Source organism: Sardina pilchardus, chromosome 7, assembly GCF_963854185.1.
Source record: "Sardina pilchardus chromosome 7, fSarPil1.1, whole genome shotgun sequence".
Lineage (NCBI taxonomy): Eukaryota > Metazoa > Chordata > Actinopteri > Clupeiformes > Clupeidae > Sardina > Sardina pilchardus.
Window position 1 is genome coordinate 33,399,837 of NC_085000.1, and position 15,000 is coordinate 33,414,836.

Below are 15,000 nucleotides of genomic sequence, written 5' to 3' on the forward strand. Positions count from 1 at the left end.
ATCTCCTCAACAGGCATGGATGGTAGAGCCATCAGTCATCCATCAGTGTGGTGGAGCACAGCTGCTGCAGATGCTGCATCAGTCATCCATCAGTGTGATGGAGCACAGCTGCTGCAGATGCTGCATCAGTCATCCATCAGTGTGATGGAGCACAGCTGCTGCAAATGCTGCATCAGTCATCCATCAGTGTGGTGGAGCACAGCTGCTGCAGATGCTGCAGTTTCCAGACACTCAGGACCAGATGATCCTCCAGCTGCTCCACTCATCATGTGGGTCAACTGCTCACTGCTACACTTTAAAGGGGCCGTTTTGTATTATAATATACTGTATGTGTAACCTGCGTTGTGTGGAACCACCGCGGTCCAGCCCTGCACACGCCCGGACTCGAACCCGCGAGACAGCAGCACCTCGGATCGGGAGTCGAGCGCGCTAACAATCCAGCTAAAAGCCCAGGCTACTAGCTTTCATGCCAGCAGCGCTCTTGAAGCGTCGGGGAGTGAGGTTTACTAACGTTCCACAGCATAGCTAACCAGCTAGCACCCGTTACACTCACCCCCCCAAACCTCACTCCCGATCCGGGTCACGGCACCAATGTAACCTGCGTTGTGTGGAACCACCGCGGTCCAGCCCTGCACACGCCCGGACTCGAACCCGCGAGACAGCAGCACCTCGGATCGGGAGTCGAGCGCGCTAACAATCCAGCTAAAAGCCCAGGCTACTAGCTTTCATGCCAGCAGCGCTCTTGAAGCGTCGGGGAGTGAGGTTTACTAACGTTCCACAGCATAGCTAACCAGCTAGCACCCGTTACATATGATCAATACTTATGATGAAACCAATTAAGTCTGACTTTTTTCCAATTTGTAGTTAAAATACATAACGTTTTTGAATGTTCTCCTTACTTTTATGTAGCCAACACCTTTGTTTTCAAGGTTCCAATTTCAAAAGTCTTGGGTAGATAATAGTTCTTACAAGGCTTGAAGACCTTTGAAAAACATGTTGCTATTTATAACTAATTCCATTACATCCACCTGTACTCTCATATCATTATTGTTGAGAATATAACCATATGTGCCACTTTTGTTTTTAGTTAGATAAAAAAAACGTTTAAAATGTGAAGGTGTAGCAGACTGCCTAACCAGAGTGTCTGAAAGCCCCCCGAGTGTTAAAGGGGCAGTTTTGTTTAAGCATTATCGCACAAGTGGGAGTGGTGTTGTTGGCCAATATCGCCACGGCTGTGGTTCGCCGCAGGCACGAAGCCGAAGGCTGAGTGCCGTAGGTAACTACAGCCGTGGCGATATTGGCCAACAACACCACGACCACGAGTGCGATAATGCTTTTATACAACAGTTCAATTGCCAACAAAAAAAAAGATACCCGAGTGCATTTTTAGGAAGGATAATTATTATTTGCCATCGTTTTATTTAGCCCAGTTCCTCCGCTATGCAAAGTAGGCCAAAGTGTGTGCTCTGATTGTATGTAATATGTGAATAAAATGTGCTACCCTATAGTGTTGATGAGTGCCATCACTGACTACTTCCAAAGCCCTGCACACTCCTCCTCTCTAGATCAAGCACCTACAGATGCACTATGGAATCCCCTCTAGTTAACATAGCAGTCTGTTATAGCTGGGTACACAGCTACACCTCACCACTAACATTTCCACAATGTGGGTATCATCATCATCAACATGTACAAACACAACAGGTGAAGGTGTTTACAGGTGGAGACACACAATCCACAAAGTGCTTCCCCACGAGGGGTCAGGGGACGCCACTAGGGGTCGCCAGAGATTACAGGGGTTCCGCACAATGTTGCCTGGGCTGAGGTTGTGAGGTTACCAGATGATATTTGCGCACATTAGGCCTACTGTAGATGTATAAGATCCCAATAACACACCCAGTTGGATAATCAAAACTCTGTACAATACAAATTAAAACATTATGTAGCTATTTATTACCTCTATCCTGTTTATCCTGTTTACACTGTAATGTAGCCTATGTAGTGTGTGGTGTCTTAAGCTGCTGGGACCTTCAATTTCCCCTTGGGAATCAATCAAGTACAGTATCTATCTATCTATCTATCTATCTATCTATCTATCTATCTATTTATCTATCTCTGAACTTGCGTAAGCAACCTTCAGGTCGGGATAGGCTAGGCATTGCTAATTCATACCCGGACCCTGATCGTTGAATGAAACAATGTCTTGTGCGTATGCGGGTAGGAGTTTGGGTAGGAGGCCCTGGCTTGTCTTACGTTGGACACAGGCAAGCAGGCCTTCGAGGAAAATTGGGAAAACCTGCTGTGGGGAATTCCCCTTTTGAGGAATTAGCTTAATCCCACATCATGAACACATGCTTGTGGACTTTCCTCTCAGTTCTCATTGTGAGACAAATCAGACCCCCACAAGATGATTTTTTATTCCACTCTGTACTCGACTACCAAGGGGGTCATTAGCAGTGGAGTGCTCTCTGTACTCGACTACCAAGGGGGCCATTAGCAGTGGAGTGCTCTCTGTACTCGACTACCAAGGGGGCCATTAGCAGTGGAGTGCTCTCTGTACTCGACTGTACCAAGGGGGCCATTAGTAGTGGAGTGCTCTCTGTACTCGACTGTACCAAGGGGGCCATTAGTAGTGGAGTGCTCTCTTTACTCGACTGTACCAAGGGTGCCGTTAGTAGTGGAGTGCTCTCTGTACTTGACTACCAAGGGGGCCATTAGCAGTGGAGTGCTCTCTGTACTCAACTGTACCAAGGGGGCCATTAGTGGAGTGCTCTCTGTACTCGACTACCAAGGGGGCCATTAGTAGTGGAGTGCTCTCTGTACTCGACTACCAAGGGTGCTATTAGCAGTGGAGTGCTCTCTGTACTCGACTACCAAGGGTGCCATTAGTAGTGGAGGCTGTTGCATTCTCCTGATCACACAGCCCCTTGAGACTCAATGCAGGTCTGTCACTCTAAAGGAGATCATCTCCTCCAGTGTTCAGTAGATCTACACTAAACCGTGTCCTGATTGGTTGAAGAGAGTCTGTATATGACTTTGTGGTTGTTGGTTTGGATGAACATGGCATGGCTGTGATGCTAGCACACTGATTCTTGAGATAAGTTACAAAATGTCATACTTTCAAATGTCATATTTGGATAAAAAAAAAATCAAGAAATTATTAGTTCAAAAATTCTTCAATCTGAAAAACCTCAGCAAAAGTAGTTGAATATGTTTTAAAATAATTTCATTGCCATGTCTTTTTATTTCCATCAGGGTTAATTACTGCAATGGGCTTTTCACAGGCCTTTCTAAAAAGACCATCAAACAGCTTCATGTGATACAAAATGGAGCAGCTACTGTAGGGTTCTCATGAAAACTAAAAGATTTGACCACAAATACTCACACACTGCACTGGCTTTCAGTAAGTCACAGAATTTACTTTATGGCACTACTGCTTGTTTATAAATCTGGTTCGATCTCCGACCAGTAGGATTTGGGTGGGGGAAGTGGTTCAGCACTGTTCCTCAATACCCACATCCACGGCTGAAGTGCCCTTGAGCAAGGCACCTAACCCTGGCCTCAGACACACACACACACACACACACACACACACACACACACACACACACACACTTGAGCAAGGCACTAACCCCTCACACTCACACACACTTGAGCAAGGCACCTAACCCCTCACACACACACACACACACACACACACACACACACACACACTTGAGCAAGGCACTAACCCCTCACACTCACACACACTTGAGCAAGGCACCTAACCCCTCACACACACACACACACACACACACACACACACACACACTTGAGCAAGGCACTAACCCCTCACACTCACACACACACACACACACACACACACACTTGAGCAAGGCACTAACCCCTCACACTCACACACACACACACACACACACACACAATTGAGCAAGGCACCTAACCCCTCACACTCACACACACACACACACACACACACACACTTGAGCAAGGCACCTTACACTCACTGCTCCCCGAGCACCGCTGTAGCAAGCCAGCTCACTGCTCCAGGTTAGTGTGTGTTTCACCTCACTGTGTGTTCACTGTGTGCTGTGTGTGTTCACTAATTCACAGATGGGATAAATGCAGAGAGCAAATGCCTTGTGTATGCAAGTACACTTAAAACCCTAATTTACATTTACCTTCACAAATCACTACAGTTGTTTGTGTATTTATTACAGTTTTTGAAGAAACTGCATGGCAACCTCTCAGTCTTCATCATCACTCTCTCAGCAGAGCAAAAGACACCTCTTGCTAACCCATTGTCATTGTTTTGACACACTGCCCGCACCCTTTTGCAAATCAGTTAACGCAGATGTCATTCAAGCAGTCCAAACTCCATTGCATTAGCTGTGGTAACCAAACAGAAACGATATGCTCGAAATCACTGAAGCACCTGTTTGACACTGCTTCACACAACTTTTCAATTTGCAATCAGTCTGCAGGCTTAAAAGGTGCCATGTTGTGTGTTGTAACTTGCAAGCATGGATGGTCTAAGGCAGATGAGAGTGAGAGTAAGAGAGGGCTCATATCTATCATACTATATATGTGGTCTCTGTTGGAATATTTCATTTCTTAGCCACAATCTAAAAAAAAAAAAAAAAAAAAGAATGAATACTGCATTCAATAACATTTGAAAAATCATTGTATACAGTATGATTCTGGATCTAGTTTTTGCAAGATAGCAAATTGGCACTGATATGTAAGCTGCTGACCAGTAACGCAGCACTGATTCACATTGAGAGCTGAATTTTGTATTTTGATGCCCCTTGTCTAATGACTGATTGGAAGCGCTTATGCACTTGTGTGCAAATTGTTTTGTTTGAGGGCAACATTTGCTTTTGGTCCATATTTTGAATGTTTTGGTGGAGTTAGAGCCTTTTGCAGGCAAAATGAGTCATTTTGACCATTGGTGCCACTGTTTAGGCCTTTGCGTTAACAGTTTTGAAAAAATTGGATTTTGAGTCGACTGCTGCGTCAAAGCAATAAAAAAAAAAAACGTAAATGGAATTGACTAATCAGAGCGCTCATCACTCCGTTCATAGAGTTCCATAAGGGGACTGCTGTGTGCTGATTGGCTGATCAAAGCGTGCGCATCTGGATGAGTTCCGTAAGGGGACTGCTGTGTGCTGATTGGCTGATCAAAGCGTGCGAATCTGGATGAGTTCCGTAAGGGGACTGCTGTGTGCTGATTGGCTGATCAAAGCGTGCGCATCTGGATGAGTTCCGTAAAGGGACTGCTGTGTGATGATTGGCTGATCAAAGTCTGACCGAGGATGTACAGTATGACAAAGACAATATCTATTAAATAGCACAATTCATAAAAACTATATAGGCCTACCTGGACTGATACCTCCCCAATAAATATAACCACCCTCATTCAGCAAACACCCCCAACCCCCCAACCCACAGCACAGCACAGCACAGCACAGCACAGCACAGCACAGCACAGCACAGCACAGCACAGCACAGCAAACAAGAAATGAGTGGTCATGGGATGGGTTGCCATGGCTCCTTAAGACCAATAAGCCCCACCCTCTTTCGGGGGAAATGACTCATGTGGGGGGAAAAACAGATGAAAAAATGTCATAATGGTCATAATTCCAGAAGATGGAAGCTCCACAATATGGCCGCCACTATAATAGCTACCAGCGCTACTCCCACTGCTAGTGCCCCAACACCCCCCCCCTGCTCCCACTGCTAGTGCCCCAACACACCCCCCTGCTCCCACTGCTGTTTGCCCCAACACCCCCCCCTGCTCCCACTGCTAGTGCCCCAACACACCCCCCTGCTCCCACTGCTAGTGCCCCAACACACCCCCCTGCTCCCACTGCTGTTTGCCCCAACACACCCCCCTGCTCCCACTGCTAGTGCCCCAACACACCCCCTGCTCCCACTGCTAGTGCCCCAACACACCCCCCTGCTGCCACTGCTAGTGTTTACCCCAACACACCCCCCTGCTCCCACTGCTAGTGCCCCAACATCCCCCCTGCTCCCACTGCTATTGCCCCAACACACCCCCCTGCTCCCACTGCTAGTGCCCCAACACACCCCCCTGCTGCCACTGCTAGTGTTTACCCCAACACACCCCCCTGCTCCCACTGCTAGTGCCCCAACATCCCCCCTGCTCCCACTGCTATTGCCCCAACACACCCCCCTGCTGCCACTGCCAGTGTTTGCCCCAACATCCCCCCTGCTCCCACTGCTAGTGCCCCAACACCCCCCTGCTCCCACTGCTAATGCCCCAACACCCCCCCTGCTCCCACAGCTAGTGCCCCAACACACCCCCTGCTCCCACTGCTAATGCCCCAACACACCCCCCTGCTCCCACTGCTAGTGCCCCAACACACCCCCTGCTCCCACTGCTAATGCCCCAACACACCCCCCTGCTCCCACTGTTAGTGCCCCAACACCCCCCCCTGCTCCCACTGCCAGTGTTTGCCCCAACACACCCCCCTGCTCCCACTGCCAGTGCCCCAACACACCCCCCTGCTCCCACTGCTAGTGTTTGCCCCAACACCCCCCCCTGCTCCCACTGCTAGTGTTTGCCCCAACACACCCCCCTGCTCCCACTGTTAGTGCCCCAACACACCCCCCTGCTCCCACTGTTAGTGCCCCAACACACCCCCTGCTCCCACTGCTAGTGCCCCAACACACCCCCCTGCTCCCAGAGCCACGTCATGAGCAGCACATAGCCAAGAGCAACTGGAGGAGACGTGAGGACACTCGTGTAGAACGGGGTTTCCCTCTTTACCCGCCTCTCAGCATCGCTGAACCTGTCCTTGGTGTAGTGGCCTTTATTCCTTTCCACCATTGTGTTGATCTTCTCCAGCAGCTCTGAACCTGTCCTTGGTGTAGTGGCCTTTACTCCTTTCCACCATTGTGTTGATCTTCTCCAGCAGCTCTGAACCTGTCCTTGGTGTAGTGGCCTTTACTCCTTTCCACCATTGTGTTGATCTTCTCCAGCAGCTCTGAACCTGTCCTTGGTGTAGTGGCCTTTATTCCTTTCCACCATTGTGTTGATCTTCTCCAGCAGCTCTCGGGCCTGAGAGGGATCGTCATCTCTGTTATCAAACACATGATATCCACCACCACACTGACTGATGAAGCCACACAGATCTGCGTTGCCTTTAATGAAGTGTTCTATGGAGAGCCCATCTGCCTTCAGCTGGCCTCTGTGGGTGAGGAGGGCCATAGTGTAACGTGCTGCCTCTTCTCCAAACATCTCCTGGATGATTTCCACTGTTTCTTGCTCTTCTGCTGTGAATCTGCCTGCCCCATTGATCACAACCAGGAACACATCTCCGCAGTCAGGCTGGACAGAGGAGGGGGCGACTGAGGGTTGAGTAGCGATTTGAAGGTTGAGAAAAGTTTCCGAGTATGAGGAGCTTAGGTGTAGCTTTACGATGGAGATGTCAGTGCATTCAGCCTATTGGGAAGAGAGTAAAGTCTTCAGTCGGCACAATAAGTATTCAATATAGATGGCAATGTCTTTGGAGTATTTGATGAGGACTGCAGTGACTTTGGAGTGTTTGATGAGGACTGCAGTGTCTTTGGAGTATTTGATGAGGACTGCAATGTCTTTGGAGTATTTGATGACACTGACACTGACACTGCCATATTAACCCAACCCAGGACTATACTGAGACATAGACACTGCCATATTAACCCAACCCAGGACTACACTGAGACATAGGCACTGCCATATTAACCCAACCCAGGACTACACTGAGACATAGACACTGCCATATTAACCCAACCCAGGACTACACTGAGACATAGGCACTGCCATATTAACCCAACCCAGGACTACACTGAGACATAAACACTGCCATATTAACCCAACCCAGGACTACACTGAGACATAGACACTGCCATATTAACCCAACCCAGGACTACACTGAGACATAGACACTGCCATATTAACCCAACCCAGGACTACACTGAGACATAGACACTGCCATATGCATTAACCCAACCCAGGACTACACTGAGACATAGACACTGCCATATTAACCCAACCCAGGACTACACTGAGACATAGACACTGCCATATTAACCCAACCCAGGACTACACTGAGACATAGGCACTGCCATATTAACCCAACCCAGGACTACACTGAGACATAGGCAGTGCCGTATGGTAAGACTGAGTCCTGATGGAATAACATGTCATGAGCTGATAAATGTGCAGTAGCACATGGGGAATGAGCCTCCATCTCAACTAACAGGTTCATACAGGAGCCTGTTCAGTGCTACTGATTAACGTCTAGAAGGAGCTCCGCTTGTGAACCTTGAGCTGCTGCTCTCTCAGGGTCATATCACAGGGTGCAATGTGATAGGATAGATTAGGTCACATGGTCGGGAAAGCACTGACTTACAGGCAGAGCTTCAGTGATGTTCCTACCTGTGTCTAGCTGCCTGGTAAATAACACCTGTCCGTTCCATCAAGGTGGACAATGAGTTGAGGTCTGCTGGGGGAAACTTGCCGATGTTCATCCCTTTTGTTTATAGTCACTTGAACCGTGGCATTAGGACAAGCTTCTGGTTTGGATATTTATTTGGACTTTATACCTCTTAAAGGAATACAAACTTGAACGCAACACCAACAAAGATGCTTACGCTGGTCCAGCAAATACGAGGAGTAGCGGGCAGGGAGTCCAGCACGCCACAGGTATGTTGACCACTCGCTGAGCCTCCTGCCAAGCTGACTGACACACACACACACACACACACACACACACACACACACACGCGCGCGCGCGCGCATCCACACACGGTTAGGACAATCGCTAATCTGCATGGACCTGTATTTCTTAGGAATTGAGTAAACAACTGCATTTGAAACCTTTGTTTACAAGATCGTTTCACTTCTGAAATGACTTGGTTAGAGTTCAATGCAACAGTTTAAGTTTAATTTCACTGCTAGTTACACCCCTGCTGGAAGTCATAAGTCAGCAACCCTTTGCCAGACCCACTCTCAATCTCTACTCCTCTGTAAAACTGAAAGTAATATGTCATCTATTACATCAGGGTGGCCATGTTTGTCACACACTGCAGTGAGCTCTGAACATATTTAGGCCGTCAGCTGGAGGAAATGTAAAGTTGTGTTGTGTGGGATGTGATTGGGTTTGTCTGTCACCACTCTTCCCATAAGTAACCCACACAGAGACACATGGGCAGGTTTTATTTATTTATTTATTTATTTTTTAAAGACGATCAAATGAAACTCCATGTTGAAGTAAGCCTGTTGTTTTTTTCAGGTTATGTAGGAGTGATCTTTTTTTTTTTTTTTTAAGTATATTTTTTGGGCTTTTGTGCCTTTAATTTTGACAGGACAGTAGAGAGAGACAGGAAGCGAATGGGTGAGAGAGTCGGGGTGGGATCCGGAAAGGACCACGGGGCGGGAATCGAACCCGGGTCGCCGGCGTGCGGTGCAGGTGCCCCAGCCAGTTGCACCACGGCTGGGGCCGTAGGAGTGACCTTTATTGGTTAAATGGTCCTTGTTCTGGAAAAGTTTGAGAAGCACTGCTTTAAAGTTAATCTGAAACTGTGTTAAAAGCTACTCAGTTCACTGCCATTGTACTGTAGGCTATTCCACATGTTTTGTTTTTCTCTTTTTGCCGTTCTCAAATATTCTGTTCTTCATGGTGCTGATGAGGAAGTGACTGCAGCTCTGCCTCCAATATGAGTCAGCATGGAGCCTCTGCTGGTGGCCATGGACATTCAAGGTGAGCTCTGTTCTCACTGGGATTATACATGATCTATTATGAACATGATCCTGTGTTGTATGGGCCATGAGTGAGATCTTGGATATCCACAACCCCACTCAAACACTTCACCACATAAGTATTGAGTACTTGGCAACACTAGACCTCAAAAACTCAAGTTGGGCGCAGAATGAGAACACAAGACATGATAGTATGTGCTGCCATGTATAACATTTTAAATATTTAAACAAATGATTGTAGCGAGCTGAACCATGATCACAGAACAGCACATGGTTCACTGTAGAGTTAAATAACTGCCCCTAATCACCACATCAGATGGACTCAGTTCATCACATCACATACTCTAGAGTCTATTGGAACCCTGCAGTTAATGAGTTTCTGCTGTATGATGTGTTTACTTTGCTGAAGGCCAGTGGATGAGAGGACACACTCCCCTGCACCCAGCTGTGTGTCCATGAAGAGCCATCAGTCAAAGAATGATATTATCAACTTCAGAGAGGGAGGCAGTAATTCCGGTGCCACGTAAGAAATTGTATGGTCTCCATCTGGAGAGAAAGATTTGAATGTCTGTGCAGATATGAATTCCAGAGCATGTGACTTTCTGTCATCTTATGTTGACATATGCTTGTATGAGTCACTTATGGACAGTACACTTGTATAATCCATGTAGTGATTTTATCTTGTATCATATCTTCCTAAGCAGGGCAGTCAAACGCCAGAATTTTAGTGAGCCTGTTTTTTTTTGTTTTCTTTTTCTTTCACTGTAAGCATGGAGCGGCTCCATTGGAATTGTAAACTTTGGAAGAGAGGTTATAACTAGGATTGTATCTGAAGGCAGAGCATTGCCTTCATTCAGATGTACTCAGTTCATCACATCACATACTCTATTGGAACCCTGCAGTTAATGAGTCTCTGCTGTATGATGTGTTTACTTTTCTGAAGGCCAGTGGATGAGAGAACACACTCCCCTGCACCCAGCTGTGTGTCCATGAAGAGCGATCGGTCAAAGGATGATGTTATCAACTTCAGAGAGGGAGGCAGTCATCCTGAGGCCAGGTAAGAATGGTCTCCATCTGGAGATAGTCTTGGTCTTTTTCTGTACCAAGAGATTTGTTCCTGCTTGTTTAGTGGATATAACATACATTACTGTGCATTTCCTTTTTAATGCACATATATTTGTGTCAATACATTTACATAAACGCTGCTGACTGCTGATCTGCTGATATTTCCTTCAGCATCCAACAGGAAGAACAAACAATTTATCCGACCCTCAGCAAAGTCGATCAAAAAGATCTGTCTACATTATTCAAGGTGTGTGTGTGTGTGTGTGTGTGTGTGTGTGTTAAATATTCCACAGATGACAGAAACTAAATAATCATGACCTTGTAAACACATTATTGTGCAGTTATTTTACTTTGTTTTAGGTCTTGTGGTGTTATGTAATAAATTGGAAATCAATTAAGAAATAGAGAATGTTTGTGGACTAGCAAATAGAGAATATTTGCTGATCAAAAAGTTTATTTCATTACTGATGGAATGTCTTGTTTTCGGGAAACAGAAGCTTGAGGAAAAAGTCATGACCTTCATGAAGATGGAACTGAAGAGATTCAAGAAGCTCCTGAGTCATGATTACCCAGAATCCCCTTGTGATGAAGAGGAGGATGAGGAGGACCAGAGAGATGCCAGAGATGGAGCTCTGAAGATCGCAGTGCACATCCTGAGGAACATGAGTCAGGAGATCCTCGCTCAGCAGCTGGAGAAATGTCAGTCATTTGTTCATTAATTACTGAGCTTAGTTTGTTACACAATTTGAAATCTAATCCAATAAGTACCAAAAACAACTGGGTTTATGCATTTGTATTCTGAGCGAAGTGGTTAAAACATCTATGGAATCCTTGAGCAATTCAATTCATAACAGATATTGGCCGGGTTTCCCAGATTCGTTAAGAAGCTCTTAAGACTTAAGTACTAAGAACTTCTTAGGAGCGCTCTAAAAACGTTCTAAGAACGCTCCTTAGAAGTTCTTAGCACTTAAGAGCTTCTTAACAAATCTGGAAAACCCGGCCATTGTCATATTACCTGTCATATTATTCTTAACTATAATTTCTGACGTCTTCATAAGATAATAAGAGTTCACTGGATGAAGGTTACCAAATGATCTTTAGGCACAAACTGCCATGACTACTGAAAGGATGTAATCTGTCGCATGTTCTGTCACATGTTCTGATACAGGCTACAAGTGCTACTGCAAATGGCTCACTTCACATACTTCTGTAATACATCTGACTTAATTATGTGTCTTTATATCCAGATGTACTGTTTCCTAGATGTCAACAAGAGATCAAAAATAGGCTAGCAAAGAAGTGTCAGAGTGTATGTGAAGGCATCCCAAAGCAGGGAAAGTCTACTTTTCTGGAGAAGATCTACACAGAGCTCTACATCACAGAAGGGGAAAGTGTAGAGGTGAATACTGAACATGAAGTCAGACAGATTGAGATGGTATCCAAGAGACAAGTAACAAAGGAGGAAAAAGCAATCAAATATACGGACATCTTCAAGCCCTTACCTGGACAGGACAAACCCATCAGAACTGTGCTTACAAAGGGAGTGGCTGGCATTGGAAAAACAGTCTCTGTGCAGAAGTTCATTCTGGACTGGACTGAAGACAAAGCAAATCAAAATATCCATTTCATATTTCCTCTTCCTTTTCGGGAGTTGAATCTGATGAAAGACAAAAACTTCACCCTTTTGGACTTCATTCATCATTTCTTCACTGAAACAAAAGACTTTGCCTTCTCCAACAAGGACCGATTCAACATTGCCTTCATCTTTGACGGTCTGGATGAAAGCAGACTTCCTCTGGATTTCCAGCACAATGAATGCATCTACAGCATAACAGAATCTGCCTCTGTGGATGTCCTTCTCACAAACCTGATCCAGGGGAATCTGCTTCCCTCTGCTCTTGTTTGGATCACCTCCCGACCAGCAGCAGCCAATCAAATCCCTCCAGAGTGTGTGAATCAGGTAACAGAAGTCCGGGGTTTCAGTGACCCACAGAAGGAGGAGTACTTCAGGAAGAAAATCACAAAAGAGGAACTGGCAAACAGAATCATCACACACATGAAGTCATCCCGGAGCCTCTACATCATGTGCCACATTCCAGTCTTCTGTTGGATGGCAGCCACTGTTCTGGAGAGCATCATGACTGAAGCAGAGAGTGGAGAGATTCCAAACTCTTTGACTCAAATGTACACACACTTCCTGATCATACAATCCAAACATAGGAGTCAGAAGTATGAAAACATGTGGAACCAGAAGACCATTCAGTCACTGGGGAAACTGGCTTTTCAACAGCTGGAGAAGGGCAATCTGATCTTCTATGATGAGGACCTGAGAGAGTGTGGAATAGATGTCAGACAAGCATCAGTGTACTCAGGAGTGTGCACTCAGATCTTCAGAGAGGAGGCTGGGCTGTACCAGGGGAAAGTGTTCTGCTTTGTTCATCTGAGCATTCAGGAGTTTCTAGCAGCTCTATATGTGTTCCTCACATTCCAGAACAGAGGGATCAACATACTGGATCAACAGCCAAGAGATGTTATTTCATTTCTGAAGACAAAGAATGAAAACATCAATGACCTATACAAGACTGCCGTGGATCTAGCAATAAACAGTGAGCATGGACACCTGGATCTTTTCCTGAGGTTTCTTCTGGGCCTCTCATTGGAGTCCAATCGGAAACACTTACAAGACCTGCAGCCCAGGTCAGGAAGAAGCTCATTACACACAGAGGAAACAGTCAAGTACATCAAGGAGAAGATCAGAGAAACCACCACCCCAGAGAGATGCATCAACCTGTTCCACTGTCTGAATGAACTGAATGACCACTCTCTGGTGGAGGAGGTCCAGGGCTACTTGAGGAAGGACAACAAATCCAGAGAGGATCTCTCTCTTTCGCAGCTGTCAGCTCTGGCTTTTGTGCTGCTGATGTCAGACCAGGAACTGGAGGAGTTTGACCTGTGGGATTATGGGAGACGTGGTTCACCTGCCATATCAGATGCAGGTCTGCTGAGGATGCTGCCAGTGGTCAAAGCATCTAAAAGAGCCGGGTGAGTATTGGACTCTAGTGACTAAATGCGTTAATTGAGCTTGTGTTATATAATGTTATGGATTTGTAGTTCATAGTCACAGTTACTTACTATGACTGTAAGTAATATAGGGGGATTCAGCATGCATCAGTGTGATCTGTCATTAATACAGCAACTCATACAGACATTTCAGGGGAATAATACACACCGAGCCGGCGGTACAAACTTGCAAGCATTGCAGGTTTTTCCACTCACAGAAGCAAGAGAAAGTAAGACAGTCATTCAACCCGAAATAAGTCAAAAAACCATTCCAATTACTCTGAAGCTGATCAGTTCAGGCAAATTAAGCTAATAAACTTGCATAGTTAGGAAACATCACTTCTGTTCAAAGAAAGCAAAACTGAGGGCTAGCGCGCTAACCCCTCCCCCTCCCTCCTGTGCAATTCAAACTCTCCTAAACGGGAATCTTATCGGTGATGAGCTGCAACAGTTCTGTGTATTTTGGTCCATGCTGGACCAGAAGGGTATTCCATCAACCTCGCTAATGAGGTGAGAAATAGCCTGGCTTGAACTGGTGTAGACATTTGGGGCTGAAGCCATTCCATTATCTCAAGTTAGTTGCATCTTGCCCCCGTTAAAGCAAGGCTTAGGTCAGCTTCATGTCTGCTGGTGCACAACGTAGAAAAGTAGAGAAAGCTGTAGACTGACGAAAAGAGGATATATGTCCCAACATTAGAGCAATACTTACTGTATTGTTCTGTACTTTCTATATTCTTCTGTTGTGTTCTGTATTCTCAAGATTTCTGTTTGATTTTGTAGCGCCATCTACAAGATATTCATCGAAAAATCATCAAATTGAACATCGAGACAAAGCAAATTAGATAGGCCTATTTGCGTACATAAATTGGAGAATAATGAAATCATACATTTGGACAACAATGATCATGGTTTGAAATGAATTGCAAGTTTGATTGTCTTCATTCTTGAACAAAACACGAGATGAGAACAAAACATGAATAGCATAACCTCAAAACAACTTTGGCATAGCTTATTCAAATGTATAGGCTATAGTCTACATTCCTAGGTTAAAAGGGTTCTCTCAAATTATTGGAGAAGCTGGCTGGGCTACTTCAAAGAGACTAGACCCA

The 15,000-nt window shown here is 45.8% G+C and overlaps 3 protein-coding genes across 3 annotated transcripts in view; all 3 read left to right on the forward strand.

Moving 5' to 3' along the window:
* Window positions 1-1,505, forward strand: part of LOC134088002 (NACHT, LRR and PYD domains-containing protein 3-like) — a 12,002-nt gene extending 10,497 nt beyond the window's left edge. The window contains exon 11 of the mRNA XM_062541891.1: window positions 14-1,505. Coding sequence (XP_062397875.1) covers window positions 14-26 — 13 coding nt within the window. The 3' untranslated portion in view covers window positions 27-1,505. The remainder of the gene's footprint in view (window positions 1-13) is intronic.
* A 6,964-nt stretch (window positions 1,506-8,469) lies between these two features.
* LOC134087995 (NACHT, LRR and PYD domains-containing protein 12-like) overlaps window positions 8,470-15,000 on the forward strand; it is a 29,909-nt gene continuing 23,378 nt past the window's right edge. Inside the window, exon 1 of the mRNA XM_062541882.1 lies at window positions 8,470-8,710. The gene's annotated coding sequence lies outside the window, so the exon portion shown is untranslated. The remainder of the gene's footprint in view (window positions 8,711-15,000) is intronic.
* LOC134088136 (protein NLRC3-like) lies at window positions 11,344-13,984 on the forward strand. Its single transcript, XM_062542066.1, has 2 exons — window positions 11,344-11,530; window positions 12,079-13,984. Exons 1-2 carry the CDS (start codon window positions 11,344-11,346, stop codon window positions 13,875-13,877), a joined length of 1,986 nt encoding a protein of 661 aa, XP_062398050.1. The 3' UTR covers window positions 13,878-13,984.